The sequence below is a fragment of the Dreissena polymorpha genome, chromosome 1 (assembly GCF_020536995.1).
Source record: "Dreissena polymorpha isolate Duluth1 chromosome 1, UMN_Dpol_1.0, whole genome shotgun sequence".
Taxonomy (NCBI): Eukaryota; Metazoa; Mollusca; class Bivalvia; order Myida; family Dreissenidae; genus Dreissena; species Dreissena polymorpha.
Window position 1 is genome coordinate 76,811,453 of NC_068355.1, and position 15,744 is coordinate 76,827,196.

Sequence of the window (15,744 nt, forward strand, 5' to 3'; positions counted from 1 at the left end):
TTGCTTAAAAAAAAAAACACACACAATATTTACCACTGTTAGGGAGACATTTTGTGTTAAAAGATGTCTCTCTTCCTCACAGGTCAAGGTCAAATATGGCCATAAAACAGCATTTCTGGGCTGTTACTTTATTCATTATGAAATGTATAAATTACACATACAAAGGGAATGTGTGTAGAGTGCATTATATGTCTATTCATCATAAAGATCAAGGTCACACTTGATGGTCACTTCAAATTAGGCCTTGAACAGGTTTATTGTGACATAAGAGGAATTTTGAGACAAAATGGTATGTCAGGGACATGGCTTGTTTTTTCCCCACAAATTTTTGACTAAAAATGTATTTTACAAGTAGACATACATGTTACTTTGGGCATTAAACGCAGATGCATAGTTCAGACTTACTTAAATGTGCCAAATGAAAAATATGATTTTTAAGTCATGAGCTTGCAACATGATGACAAAATTATTCAGTATTGAAAAATATCGGTAAACATTATTTTCAGTTCACATATCAATTAAAAATTGTACAAGATTTGACTGAAAACATTTTATTATGCCAAAATTGTTAAATGCACAAGACAAAGTTTGAAAATGTAACATACTGGTATAACTATGCAATCAAGCATTAACAAAATAATCAATTGTATGAACACAATTACATGAACAGAAAGTCTAATGAAAACAATATGAAAAACAAAGTCCAAGTAAAACAATACTTTTATATTATAAATGTAAAACTCCCAGCTAAACCAATCTGAAAAGTCAAAGAAAACTTCTAACATCATTTAAGTACTGTAATATATATTGCATTTCAAACATATAATAGATTGACACAAAAATTCACTGAAGTTACATGTAGTTAGCAAAAATATCTAGATAAAGAACAAATATTTATGATTTATGGATAGCAGACATACTTGCATTACATCTATGATTGACATGAATACCGGTAAACAAGAAATAAGGATCACCATGTTCAGACATTTTATATGCAAACCACTTGAAATTAATGTAAAATTTAAATGATAGCATGCATATCTTTGACATTGTGTATGGCCCTTATAAGACATTAGACTAAAGACATGATAATCAAGTTGAATACTTAGTTGAATCAGATTTGCACATGATGATGAAAGTACGAAATTCTCACTCTACAAATTACATTTTTATGCAAACAATAATAACAAATAGAAAAGAAAATCAAAACATGTATATATGTGTAACAACAGCCAATAATATCAAAAAGCAACATACCGTACATTTGCGGCCATAAGTCTACCTCGGCCATAAGTCGAGGGGTATAATGTGGCTAGAAAAACTTGGTTTTTTGCCTTGACTCTGCCATAAGTCGGGGGGTAAATTTCCTCAATATCTCAGACATGTTTAAGTGACCTTTTAGTCATGGTTCTGAGGGCTTTTGCACTGGCAGTTGACATTTTTTGGGATATTAATAATAAGGATATATTTAAAACGAAACATTCAACGTTTCAATTATTTATTATCACGAAAAATATATTTTATTGTTCAAAAATCATAATAACATATCATTGATTATTTCGAACTTAATATATATTTCACAAATCAAAATTAGTTTCCCATTTAACGTAATAACTTTCAGCGTTTATATGATGAGCAGATTTTTTTGTATTAAAGTGTTAGTGCTATTGATGTGAAAATTCGTTAAAATCTTGAACGCAGAAATGCATTATATGGTCAAAATAATTGTAACTTGCTCTCAAATAATCAAAAACGCTTTCGCCATTATGCATGAAACACGTGAATTTAACAACACTCGCATCGCTCGCTATTCGACTGTTATATACATATTCGTAAATCACGAGATACCCGAGGAATATTTTCTGCATTCTGGAAAAACGTCTTATCTAATAATACTAAGCAGCTAATCGAAAGTACTTGTGTATTTAATGTGTCCAATTACACTTTTTAATAATCCAGGGTGAGTGCGTAATATTATTATAATCAAACAATGAATGAAATCATCACTCAGATAAGATCTATTGATTTACGAAACAATTATGCATAAATTGTGGGACAGTTGTGAATAAATCAACGAAACCACACCTTCATCCAATCAAAAAATATACCATGTGAAGTTGAACAATAGCGATTGGTTAAAGGCGTATCCAACGATAGAGTAATTAATTTTGATTGGTCAGAAGTAGTTTGTAGCAGAACCGTTGTGCATATCATTAACGGATAACTATTTTAGGTGTGACGCAATAAAGAATACACTTTACACTCTGATCTTAGTCAAAAGGCCGAGAAGCGATAATTGGTGGCATAAAGACACCTGCATCTGTTGACAGTTTGTATTTACACGGATTAACTTTAAATGGGTACAAGTGTCAGCAGTCGATTTTCTATTGTTCTTAGCAGACAACGGACGATGTATCAATAGACAAATTGCCATGTATAAATTTCGCCACTTTACCGTACGTCACAAATGTTTAATATTTTCGAAGTTATTTTTACATGTTTTAATTTGGACTTATAACGAAGATTAATGAATTAAAAACCAATGTAAACATGCAGTATTTTGTTATCGGCGGACATTTAAGTAAAAGACGAGTCGGCCTTACCGTAAACAGTCATCATTCCTCCGCTTCAGAGATTTATTACTTTAAAAAAAAACGGCACAGAAATATGTGTTTTTTTTTAATTTTTATTTTGTACCTCATCCATAAGTCGAGTTGACTTTTAAAGTCAATTTTGGGAGCGTTTTTAGGTCGACTTATGGCCGCAAATTTACGGTACATATGTTTTTATTCTCTATTTTTAAACTGCTAGCACCTGCTTTGACAGACAAAGGAGCTGACCTGTTCTGTGAAGCCCAAGATATCATTACAACAAATGCTCCGACCAAGTTTCATGAAGAATGAATTATAAATATGTTCTTTAGAGTGAAATCAAGGTTTTACTATAGCCATACAAGGAATAATGCTACACCCCTCGGCGGCCATGCTTTTCAACAGACCGGAACCGTTTTTAACTAATCCAAGATACCATTACAATATTCTTCTAACCAAGTTCAATAAAGACTATAATTGTGACTTATAGTGTTTACAAGGTTTCGCTACAGTCATATAAAGAAAATTGCCCCAACCCCTGGTGGCCATGTTTTTCAACAAACTTGAACCATGTTAAAACTCATTTAAGATATCATTAGTACAAATGTTCTGACCCAGTGTCACGAAAATTGGACAATATATGTGATTAATAAGGCTTTCCTATAGCCAAATACGTAAACATTACCCGCCCCATGGCAGCAGTGTTTTTAAACTAACCTTAACCATTTTCAAACTCGCCCAAGAAATGATTGGGAAAAATATTCTGACCAGGCCTCTAGAGCGTTAACAAGGCAATGTTAATTATGCAGGATGCACATCGCACAACTGACAAAAGGTGATCAGAAAAGCATAAAAATTGAGCATTTTGTGGTCAGGAGAGCTTAAAACAAATAACTGGTATTATGCCCATATTGCTGACAAAACATTTAAGATTTATAAAGTGTTTGTTATATATCATGTTGATTTCTCAAACTATATTAAGTACACCATATATTATATATGTATGTAGTACAAGTTAAAATTGCAGCCAAATATGTTGAATGCTTTCTAACAGTGTTTCTAGCATTATTCTTGTAAAAGTAGTACATGTATATGTAGCATGAATTCAACCATACAATCTGACAACAATTGCATCATTCTTACTATGAAACTGATTTCAAGGTTATCAAGTTGTGTTAAAGGAGATTGAATGTTACAAATACACTTTTTGTGAAGACAAAACATATTTATTTGGGCCGTGCTCTGTGAAAAGGGGGTTTAATGCATGTGTGTTAAGTGTCGTCCCAGATTAGCCTGTGCAGTCAGTACAGGCTAATCAGGGACGACACTTTCCTCATAAACTAGACATTTGCTAATGAGAGACTTTCTTGGAACGAAAAATATCATAAAAGCAGAAAATGTCGTCGTTGAGCCTTAGCGTACAGGTTAATCTGGGATGACACTTTACACGCATGCATTAAACCCCCTTTTCACAGAGCATAGCTCAAATATATTTTTCTAAAGGTATACAAGAAAAAAGTTCTCCCACTATGCTGCTTTTAATGTATGAGTTTAGTGGAATTATGAAATAGATATAGGGACAAATCTGTCAATCAAAATAATTATCCTTATTAAATCACAAAACAAATGAACATTGGGTAATACAGCCAAGACATTGAAAACCATACTTACTGAAACACCACTTTGGAACATGTCCCATTTGAAACCAAAATAATGTACATTTTTAAGCATCTGCAAAATGCACAAACACACTTTTTACACAATTTTAGCAACATTCTCTTTATGTAAATAAACTGTAAGATGTTTTGACAAAGTGCAACTCAAACTTCAGTTGTGTGCAATGGGCAAGATGACACAACAATCAGTTTTCCTCTTCAATACCTAAAGGAGTTGCCCATCAGTCATCTGCTAAATGAATTACTGATAAAAGTGATGTAATAGGGTTGATAGGAACACTTTCACATAAATGTTGAAAGACATTGCCTGATCTACTACAGCAGCATCCATCTTTTTCTCCCCTGAGTAAATGTCTTTAATACATCTAGCATAAAGAACAGCCTTAATCTCATCTTGAAAAAAACAACACCAGGCTTCCTAAAACCAGGAATTACATGCATTTAAATTGAGATCAGTTATATTTAAATACATGTCATTCTTTACCTATAAACAAAAGAGCGAGATATAAAAAATATGTATCCCCCAGGCTTGAAACAGAAGTATCCTTGTGACATTGACAGTTAGTGTGTTGTATCCTTGTGACATTGACAGTTAGTGTGTTGTATCCTTGTGACACTGACAGTTAGTATGTTGTATCCTTGTGACATTGACAGTTAGTGTGTTGTATCCTTGTGACATTGACAGTTAGTGTGTTGTATCCTTGTGACATTGACAGTTAGTGTGTTGATTTGTTGAAAAACCATTAAGGTCATCCTTCATCAAGACTAACCATTAAACAAACTTCTATGATAGTAATAATTCTGCACATTTTGTGTGGAGGAAACTTTTATATGTTACGAGCAAATGTGGCCTTCATCTTTAGCCTTTTGATCTCTATATTAAAAGGAATCTGCCTTTCATCTAAATGACCAGCAAAGCAATTTATATGATCATATGCCTAAGCATTCTCTAGATATTGTTCCATGATACAAGCCCCTTTGACCTGATGATATAAGTCTTCCTTTCCATTTAAGTAACCTACATACTAATTTTCATGATCATAGGTGAAAGCGTTCTAATAATTTTGTGCAGACACACATTCCCTGTCAAGCCCTTGTGATATGACACTTTGACCTGTTTATCTCAAAATCAGTAGACATAAGTGAACCATGCTCTTAGAAAAGGGGGTTTAATGCATGTGCATAAAGTGTCTTACCAGATAAGCCTGTGCAGTCTGTGCTGCACAGGCTAATCAGGGAGGACACTCTCCGCTGTTATGGTATTCTCTGTTTAAAAGAAGTCCTTTTTTGCAAAAATTAAGTTTATGTCGAAAGTGTCAACCCTGATTAGCCTGTGCAGACTGCACAGGCTAATCTGGGACGATGCTTTATGCTTGCATTAAACCCCCTTTTCACAGACAAAGCTCAATTATTTCCTTACACATAACCAGCACACATATTAGATTATCATATGTCAAGTCATTCTAAAGATATTCTGCAGAAACCATTCTCGATACAAGCTCATTTGACCTTGTGACCTCAAAATCAGAATGCACCTTCATGTCCTTACATGAAATCATTATACCAAGTTTTATGATCTTAGCTAAGTGTTCTCCAAATTAAGCGCCAAAACAAATTTCTTTGTAAAAACCCTTTTCACCTTGACCATCGACCTATTTACATAAAAATCAAAAGTCAATCAATTTACCACTTTGCATGATCATTAGTCAAAGCATTTGCAAGACCTTGAGGGAACAAATTCACTTTTACACTGACCTTGACCTTTGACATGACTGACATATCAATAAATTTCTACCTTTATTTTCAAGTAACCATCATACCAATGTGCAAAGTTTTTAGGTCAGTGTTCTGCAGATATCAACTTGAGAATATAAATGCCATTCTATTGTCAGTTGGATAAGCCACAGCACTACTACTGTTTTGATGGAGATGGAATAGAATTTGACTGTAGAATGTATAAAAACGTTTGTTCAAACTGAGATTATTTGGTAACAAAAAATGTAGTGATCTGTTAATTGTACTATTGTAACTCAGTTGGTAACAGATCTCTACTTCAACTATTGGTTGACAGCATATTAAAAAAATAGTTTAAACTTATACTGTTTCTTATGCCATAATAACTGAAAAGGTTCATTCCAATTTTAAAGCAATTATTTCAATTTGTTACATTCCATCAGAAATAATTTGGTGAGCTGATGATATTGAAATATTTCATTAGCAATGCAATGTTGAGCTGTTATGTTTGAGGCAGATGCAACAATATGGTCTGATGCTGGTTGACATGATCAGGAGGGGCTGTAGCGAGTCATTGGAGAGCGCCGTCGGTTTGGAGAGGTGCCGGGAAGGGGCGTGTAGGCTGACCAAAGCACTGTGGCGGCCTTGGGGGTGGAGCCTGGAGAGACGCTGCCTGGGCTACTGTAGTATGGGTAGTATGGAGGAGGGGATCCACCTGGAGTGCAGAAAAACACAGCATTATGACTTATAGTGGATGGTTGTACAACTGCACCTGACAATGGCATTTAAAGGGAAAATAGATAAACTATGATCCTTAAAAAATATTATTGAAAAGACCATGTGCATGAAGAACCACCTCAGATTAGCCCATGCAGTCTACACAGGCTATTCAGGTTAGCCGATGCAGTCTACACAGGCTATTCAGGTTAGCCGATGCAGTCTACACAGGCTATTCAGGTTAGCCGATGCAGTCTACACAGGCTATTCAGGTTAGCCGATGCAGTCTACACAGGCTATTCAGGTTAGCCGATGCAGTCTACACAGGCTATTCAGGGAGGACACTTTCTCCTTTTGTAGAATTTTTCTTTTAAGCAAATTTCTTCTAAACGAAAGTTTAGTCTCGGCCAAAAATGTCCTTCTTGATAAGCCTGTGCAAGTGATAAACTGGGGTGATACTAAACCCACAGGCATGAACCCCATTTTTCCAAACAATCATTTTGCTATTTATGTTACACCAAATTCATCAAATGTTAAGAGTAAATAACTGTTTGATATATAACCCACCTGGTCCTGCCGGTGAAGGGCTTTTCTGACCACTGGTATTGAGTGCAGCCGTGTGGCGGGGCCCATACACTGCATGGTAGCCTGAATCAAACAGGAAGACATCATGAACCTTGGAAAAAAAGGTGTTGAATGCATGTGCACTAAGTGTCGTCCCAGATAAACATGTGCAGTCCTGACGGACTGATCAGGTATGGCACTTTCCGTTTACATTATATTGTTTGTATGCATGATTAGCCTGTGCAGACTGTACAGGCATGACTAATCTGTGGTGACACTTTACACACATGCATTTAACCCCCCTTTCACAGAACAAGGCTCATGGCAGGGCCCATACACTGTATGGTAGCCTGAATCAAACAGGAAGACCTCATGTAGAAGACAATTTTGGGCACTTGGGTATGGGTACTATCCATTAATGGTTATTGTCTAAAGTAAGCATTACATTAATAAAGGCATTGTTCAATTAAATTTATGGGCAATTACCCCAATTCTCAACCTCTCAAATTTACAAAGCGTGGAGGGGGCAATTACCCCAATTGTCAACCACTCAAACTTGGTTAAGGATTTGTGTGTGTGTGTGTGGGGGGGGGGGGGCAATTAACCCAATTCTCAACCTCTCAAACTTTGTTAAGTGTGGAGGGGGCAATAACCCCAATTGTAAACCTCTCAATCTTTGTTAAGGAGGAGAGGGGTGAGGGGGGGGGGGGCAATTGTCTCAATTATTAACCTCTCAAAAATTGTAAATGGGAATGGGGGGGGGGGCAATTACCCCAATTATCAACCTCTTACACTGTGTTAAGGTGAAGGTGGCAATTACCTCAATTCTCAAACTTTGTTATGAGGGAGGCAATTACCCCAATTTTCAACTTATCAAACTTTATTAAGGAGGGGGTACCAAAATCCGCAACCTCTCAAACTTTGTTTAGTGGGGAGAGGAACACTTACCCCAATTCAATTCTCAACCTCTCAAACTTCTTTAGGGGGAGGGGGCGTTTAACCCAATTCTCTACCTTTCAAACTTTGTTATTGCGGGGGGTGAGAGGAAGAGAGGGCGGCAATTACCCCAATGCTCAACCACTCAAATGTGTGTTATGGTGGTATACAAAGAAAGTGTTGATTATGCAGCAGTGTTAGTATATGCTTACCAAAGAGCACGGTGAGAGCGGTGACAATGATGATGAGCAGCAGCATGAACCAATACTGGTAGTTGTTAAGGATGCTGCTGAACAAGGAGTGCCAGCCCTGAACTGAAATGTACAAGCACAGAAAATATCATAGCTATGACTAGTAGAGAGGAAAAACAGTGGAATGGCTTCCTTTATTTAATCTAACACATACATTATAATGTTAAACAAGATGCGTTTGTGAAACACAATGTCCCCCTAAATGAAGCTTGGCCTTGAAGGATGACCTTGACCTTGACCCTTCACCACTCAAAATGTGCAGCTCCATGAGATACACATGCATTTCAAATATAAAATTGCTAGCTTCAATATTGCAGAAGTGACATTACATCAGCAATTTTGACCCATATATTTGACCTTTAAGGATGACCTTGACCTTTCACCATTCAAAATGTGCAGCTCCATGAGATACACATGCATGCCAAATATCAAGTTGCTATCTTTAATATTGCAAAAGTATTCATAGAATAAGCGATTTCGGCCACATATATTTGACCTCTGACCTTGAAGGATGACCTTGACCTTTCACCACTCAAATTGTGCAGCTCCATGAGATACACATGCATGCCAAGTATCAAGTTGCTATCTTCAATATTTTAAAAGTATTCATAAAATAAGCGATTTGGGCCACATATATTTGACCTCTGACCTTGAAGGATGACCTTGACTTTGACCTTTCACCACTCAAAAATGTGCAGCTCCATGAGATACACATAAATGCCAAATATCAAGTTGCTATCTTCAATATTGCAAAAGTATTCATGAAATGAGCGATTTTGGCCACATATATTTGACCTCTTACCTTGAAGGATGACCTTGACCTTTTACAACTCAAAATGTGCAGCTTCATGAGATACACATGCATGCCAAATATCAAGTTGCTATATTCAATATAGCAAAAGTTATTGCAAAATGTTAAAGTTGGCGCAAACCAACCAACCAACAGACCAACCAACCAACAGACCAACCAACAGACAGGGCAAAAACAATATGTCCCCCACTACTATAGTGGGGGACATAAAAAGTAACAATCTAATAGAAGAATACATGTATATACATTTATTTGATAAATATGTAATAAAAATTACAGTTGATTACTTTTTTGTATTTCTCAATTTAAGTAAATATTTTGCAGGTCTTCAAAAAACAACAACAAACAATTAAATATTGAACATCTGTTGACTGCCTATCAACAAGGGATATATAATTGCCTGTAATGCTCCAGTGGCTTGAAGTAGGAGTTCAAGAAAAGTCAGAACAGGCTACCTAAGGATTACAAGAGTTTTGACTTGGAAGGGACAGAATCATAAGGGAAACTGGTCTCAGAAAAGTTAATTGATTTTGACATGGCGGTGACTTTAGAAGAACAAGGATAATTTTAGGATATTAAGTAGAAATCCATGAAAAACAAAATTGCATGCAATTAATTTAGCAAACAGAGGTTAAAAATCAGAAAAAAATCTGATTTTTTAACTACATTTCAATGTCATTAATGGAATGCAAACATAATTTGTAGACATTTTTCCTTTGAACTTTTTCGTCCTTCTAGCTGAAAGGTTGCATAATGTAATATTTTTTAGAACCTTTTTTTTTAATTTGTAAGTCTAGGTTTACTTACTAGCACCATCCGGTTTCTGACCAATCAGGCGAATGAAAATTGGAATCTTGACTTTCTGCCCAGTCTTCTGACCAATCAGATCAACCCAAACATCTAGCTGCTCCCTTTCCCACAATGCAACTGTATCAAGCAATTTTATTGGATAGAGGATGATGCCATTGGATTGGGAATCACTCTCTGGAGGAAGAGCTTCCAAGATGGACGGGTCACTCACAATCACCTGCATGAAATAACACACTTGAGTGTCCTAGAACATAATGGTCATAAAGACCAATCACACAGTTCTAACCCTTATCCATAAATCTCTAGAGAGAAAACTAATGTAGTCTGTTGATGCTGCATTTACAACTTCTTCTGTTTTCTATTGATATAAATGAAAAGATGCTTTCTTAATTTTACCAGATTTCAATTACAATACATCATGGTTCAAACAGAAATCTCAAACCTAAATTCAAGCACTTTTCAAGGACTTTTCAATGCCAAATTTTCATTTTTCAAGGCCGAGAATGATATGTTAGTTTCCTTTAAAAAATGCATTCTCCATTTGCTTGGATTGGTCTTTCTTGTTTAAACTTTCATCAAAAGACACTGAGTAGGGTCCACTTATAGAACTATCAAGTAAAGTTTTGAAATGTTAAGCTAGCCCCAAAACGGCTACATATGCTGTCTTGATGTCTCCACAAGAAAATTTCTTTTCTATGGTACTGTCATGGAACATAACCTGAATTAACTTATGTATAAATGTAATGTTTTATTGGAATTGAAGGATTGATGTGTGCAAAGGGAATGCAATACCCACAATACTTCCGCTTTCAACATATCATTTTTTGTAACAAATCTGTCTATGGATGTCTGCGAGTTTGATACTGCTGCTTATGGTTGGGAAGGTCCTGGAATTTGAATATCTTCTATCTTCACACTCTCTGTGGCTGTGCCTTCCTGGTTTGACACAGATGGGCTGTTGTTGATGTCTGTTTTAGATTTCACAGTTTTAACAATAGTACTGTCCTGTTTCACAAAAAACACATCGCAGGAACCCTGTTTGCTTCTCAATTTCATGTTTTCTTTGTGAGTTTCCCCCTTCTCTTGGCTTTACAAAGCACTTTCCCCCATACCCCGACATCAATGGTCTTCATACAGACCTGACAATGTGCTTTTCGAATGTCATTTGTTTTCTGTACCTAGAAATATTCAGTTAACCACCCTGGTCAGAAACGACACTTCCCCATCGCTGCGTTTTCACTCGCGAAAATTGAGCACAATGGAGAACCTCTGATGTACATGTAGTACACATAATCTGTGACTTGTACACATAAGGTTTCGTACTCAATAGTGTTCGAAACTTATATTTCGTACTCAACTTTTTGCGCGAAGGAATTTATGATAAATTTTCAGAATATTTCCCTTAAGAACGATTTAAGTTTATAATTAAAGCGATGATAAAAGTAATTTTGAGCAGAAATATACATTTTCAAGGCTTTTTACATGAAATAAGCACCTTTCAAGCACTTTTTCAAGGCCAACCTTTGTTCAAGGCCTTTTCAAGCCTAGGACTCGTTTTCAAGCACTTTTCAAGCCCTGTGCGAACCCTGTACATGTACATAGTTTTTCATAGGTGAATTGCATTGACATTTTGTCCTTAAGTTTAGTGTAATCTATGACATGCAATTTTGCAATTACAGAACCATCATAAAAAACATCCTTGTTAGGGAAGTGTGCCAAAACCACTTAAGCAACATTCAAAAGATAAGACTTGTATCATTTCGGTGATACACACAAAGACATAAAACAAATGAACAAACAACATGAGACATCTTGTCAAGTCGCAAAGTTATAAAAGATTAGTTGTTAATCCTTGGTTGGGCTTCACCCAGGGAGCATTCTCCAGATTTCTCCCTAAGTGCTGGTTAGTCCGACCAAAACAGACGCCAGCGTGATGCAATAACACTAAGGCTTACAATTGAGTCGCGTTCTGAGAAAACTGGGCATAATGCATGTGCGTAAATTGTCGTCCCAGATTAGCCTGTGCAGTTCGCTAATCAGGGACGACACTTTCCACCTTAATTGGATTTTTGCTAAGAAGTGACTTCATTTAAATGAAAAATGTCATAAAAGCGGAAAGTATCATCCCTGATAAGCCTGTGCGGACTTCACAGGCTAATCTGGGACGACACTTTACGCACAAGCATTATGCCCAGTTTTCTCAGAACGCGACTCAATTAAACTGAGGTTGATCTAAAAGATTTCATCTAACAAACAGACTTATTTTTATGAATGTATAACTTACCTGGAGCTGTCCCCCCAGTTTGGCAGTGCAGGAGACTCTGATACTCGCTATCGGAGTAACCGTGGAGACATGAATCTCTGCATTAAGCACATGGAATGGGGGCAAGAATGTGATGGTCAGGGGAGAGGCTGTCACCTCCGCTTGACCTTTCACCATGGTAACGGTTGCTGAGACAGCAAGACTCACATCCACTGTAGATAGCTGTTGATTTTGCACTGTTGTGACTGGTGATATCTTGCATGCATACCTTCCTGCAATATTCACAGATATTAAACCATATTGAATTGTTTCTTTTAAGCAGTAACAACTTCATAACATATCTTTCGCAGAATCAGATTCATTTACATTAACTTTTACTTTTTTCATGTATCTATAAGCGTTTGCGGGCTTGTGAAATTACCGAACTCCATTTTTTTTTTCCTGAAACAAAGTCTTTTTATTACTTTGAATGACATATTTGAAACATAATTGGTAAATAATGACATCTCTGTTAATCGTACCTAGAACCATCATGTAAAATATTTAGCTTATTTTGTTTGTTTGCTTCAACTTTTGCTGTTTTACCATACATGCCAGACGTCCCCATCTCGGCGGGACAGTCCCGCTTTTGGGCCCTTTGTCCTGGCGTCCCCATATGAGACGATTTGTCCCGACATTCGTTAAGAAACAATGTAAGGTCTATAGGTTCCCAATAAAATTCACTATACAAGCTCTGTTTCGCAAACACTTACCACCGCTCATCCCTTTATTGCCCCCAATTAACAATCCGATTCTACTTCTCGTGCGTACCAGTGTTGTTTATGACACCTTATCAGCGATTTATAGGCTAATTATTGATTTCATCAGGCATTCACACCATGGCGGTCTTCAAGATGGTGGTCACTTATTGCTATCGATAGTTGTATTATAATGAAATAAATGTTGAAAATGTGTTTGCTTTTGTCTTTGTTTGAAACGGTTTACAAAACAATTGTTTTGTAAAATTAACTCTACGTCATTAATGAGTCTTTTACATTCAATGTTTAGCTCCGAAATAGGGGGATAATCCGAATGTGCAATATACCAAAATCGCAACAAACAGTCCAATAAGTGATACCCATCCTGTCTAGTGTAATTGGGTGTAATTGTAATAAAAACAACGAGGTGCTATGCATGCCAGTTTGACCCTACTCCAATTAAGTTGTTGGCAGTTAAAATGAACACCAAAAACCTACCTCGGAAATGTGTACGGCCGCGCATTCCGTGTCAAACTGATGTAACTGTTCGGTAGATAGTTTACTGTAACCCGTACTTTCAGTGTACTGGATAACCTCCCCTGCGTTAATGTTTGTCATTGAAAGTAATATAATGAGTATTGTTGTCGTAATGTTCCAGATTTTGTACACTAAAAAGATGAATTTTATCTTCGTTGTTTGCTATTGTCTTATCTAATAAAAACTGTTATTGTTATGTTTTAGATTTTATGCTTCATATCAGATGTTTTATGTCTTGAATAAAAGTATCAAAAGATTTTGTTAGTACTATACAGTAAAGGTGGAATGAAAGATCGTTTTAGGTGTCCTGCTTTTTGGTCAAATGTCCCAACACTTTTTTATGGAATGTCCCGCTTTTGACCTAAAAAATTCTGGCATGTACGGTTTTACACAGTTGTTCAGTTAAATCATGGGAGTCAGTTAACCAACACACACTTTTTCACTGCTCTAATTTAATTAGAAGTAGAGGGAGAATGGGAGAAAAACGGATTTCATGACCAATATCCACACAAAGTATGTGACCGGGCCAGGGATCAAACACCCATCCATATTTATACTGTAACATACCTAATATAACACAACTGCATGTGGTCCACAGACAAACATATTTTTTGCTATAGCACCGTAATCAATGACAAAGAAATTCTAAGTCAAAAATGGGGAATACATTTTCTAAGGACAATAAAAACTTCACTTGCACAACTTATATACTAAGGAATAATATTTACAACTTTGAATGTTGTATGTTGACAGAGGTAAGAGAATGCTATTGAACAAGTTTTGGTCTACAAACAGATGGATGGACAAACACACAGAAAAAGGCCATGTAAAATCCAAAATACCCTCTTTCTCCCTTTACTTCGTTCCAGTGGTATGACTATGCATTATCTTTCATGGGCCTTTTTTTTTACAGAACTTCAATGTATTGATTATTGCATTATTCACTGTCTTACCAAATTTAGAAAGGAAGACAGGCTGAACTGAGAACAAGTCAGCCACATCTAGATGCTGCTGGGTAGGGGTGAGAGACAACTCACAAGAGAATGGGATTCTCTGTGGCTGATATTTCTTCTCTGCAATCTGGGATAAACACTCAGATCCTGAAAAACAGTCAGCATTGTTGAATATTTTCTGCAAATTAACTTATTTTAATACTATATTGGCCGTAAGATGTTCATTCTACTCAAGATTTTTAAGATAGAATGATGCTGGTAAGCAATTGTAAGTAATTGAATACATCAACAGCATAAATAATTTTATGAATACAACCAATTTCTAAAAAATGGCAATTCTCAAAACCAGGTTGCTTTTTCTTACCATTAAGTCTACTTTAATGTCATATATTGTGCAATAACCAGGAATGTATGCATGAATCTTTATATACACACAATTTCAGCACAATTCCTTCATGCAAACTCCTGTTACTCGGTGCAAATGGTTTATTTATTATTTATTTCTAATAACTTAAAAATGACCTTGACTAGAATGATCAAAAATGCGATCCCTTTTTATCCATTTTTTGCATGTTAGCTTCTGTTATCTTAAATATCAAACCTATTCATACATCCAAACTTAACTTTTTGAAAAAAACAACAACAACTGTTTTTTTCAATTTTCAGTTACAGTAACCATGACTGCACAGGCTAATCTGGGACAACTCTTCATCCAAATGCACTGAGAACCTGCTCCCAGACAGAGGCTCATACGTATGATATTACCATCAACAACTCTAGCCAAACATCATGGGGATGATTGTGTTTTGTGTTCCATGTTAACATTTTACATTAATTAAATTAATTATGTGGCTAATGAACATGTTATTAGGTAAATACAAACCATGTGGCCAATAATTTACAGATTTCTTAACCCATGTGACAAGTTTTTGAAGAATATATAAAAATCTCCTCACCCTGAACACTTGTTGAGTTTCCGAGGTTCACAAACACTGTTAAGGGAGTGTTTGTTACCGTGGTGACAAACTCTGCATTACTTTCCAGGCTCACACTGTGGACAGGTGCTACTTGAATCTGAAAGTTTACAATGTGCCTGTACTAAGTCTTCACTTATATGCAACAATTAATATTTCAATAGTGTTTTAACAATAAAGACATATTTCA

The 15,744-nt window shown here is 36.1% G+C and overlaps 1 protein-coding gene across 3 annotated transcripts in view; it reads right to left on the reverse strand.

Annotated features, from left to right (window-relative positions):
- Window positions 1-535: 535 nt before the first annotated feature.
- Window positions 536-15,744, reverse strand: part of LOC127836367 (nuclear pore membrane glycoprotein 210-like) — a 92,729-nt gene continuing 77,520 nt past the window's right edge. For all 3 annotated transcript variants that reach the window (XM_052362978.1, XM_052362987.1, XM_052362968.1), the window contains 7 exons: window positions 15,537-15,654; window positions 14,581-14,727; window positions 12,375-12,625; window positions 10,088-10,307; window positions 8,431-8,532; window positions 7,286-7,366; window positions 536-6,716 (listed from right to left, as the gene is read on the reverse strand). In XM_052362978.1, the coding sequence (XP_052218938.1) occupies window positions 6,553-6,716; window positions 7,286-7,366; window positions 8,431-8,532; window positions 10,088-10,307; window positions 12,375-12,625; window positions 14,581-14,727; window positions 15,537-15,654 (1,083 nt within the window). In that variant the 3' untranslated portion in view covers window positions 536-6,552. The remainder of the gene's footprint in view (window positions 6,717-7,285; window positions 7,367-8,430; window positions 8,533-10,087; window positions 10,308-12,374; window positions 12,626-14,580; window positions 14,728-15,536; window positions 15,655-15,744) is intronic.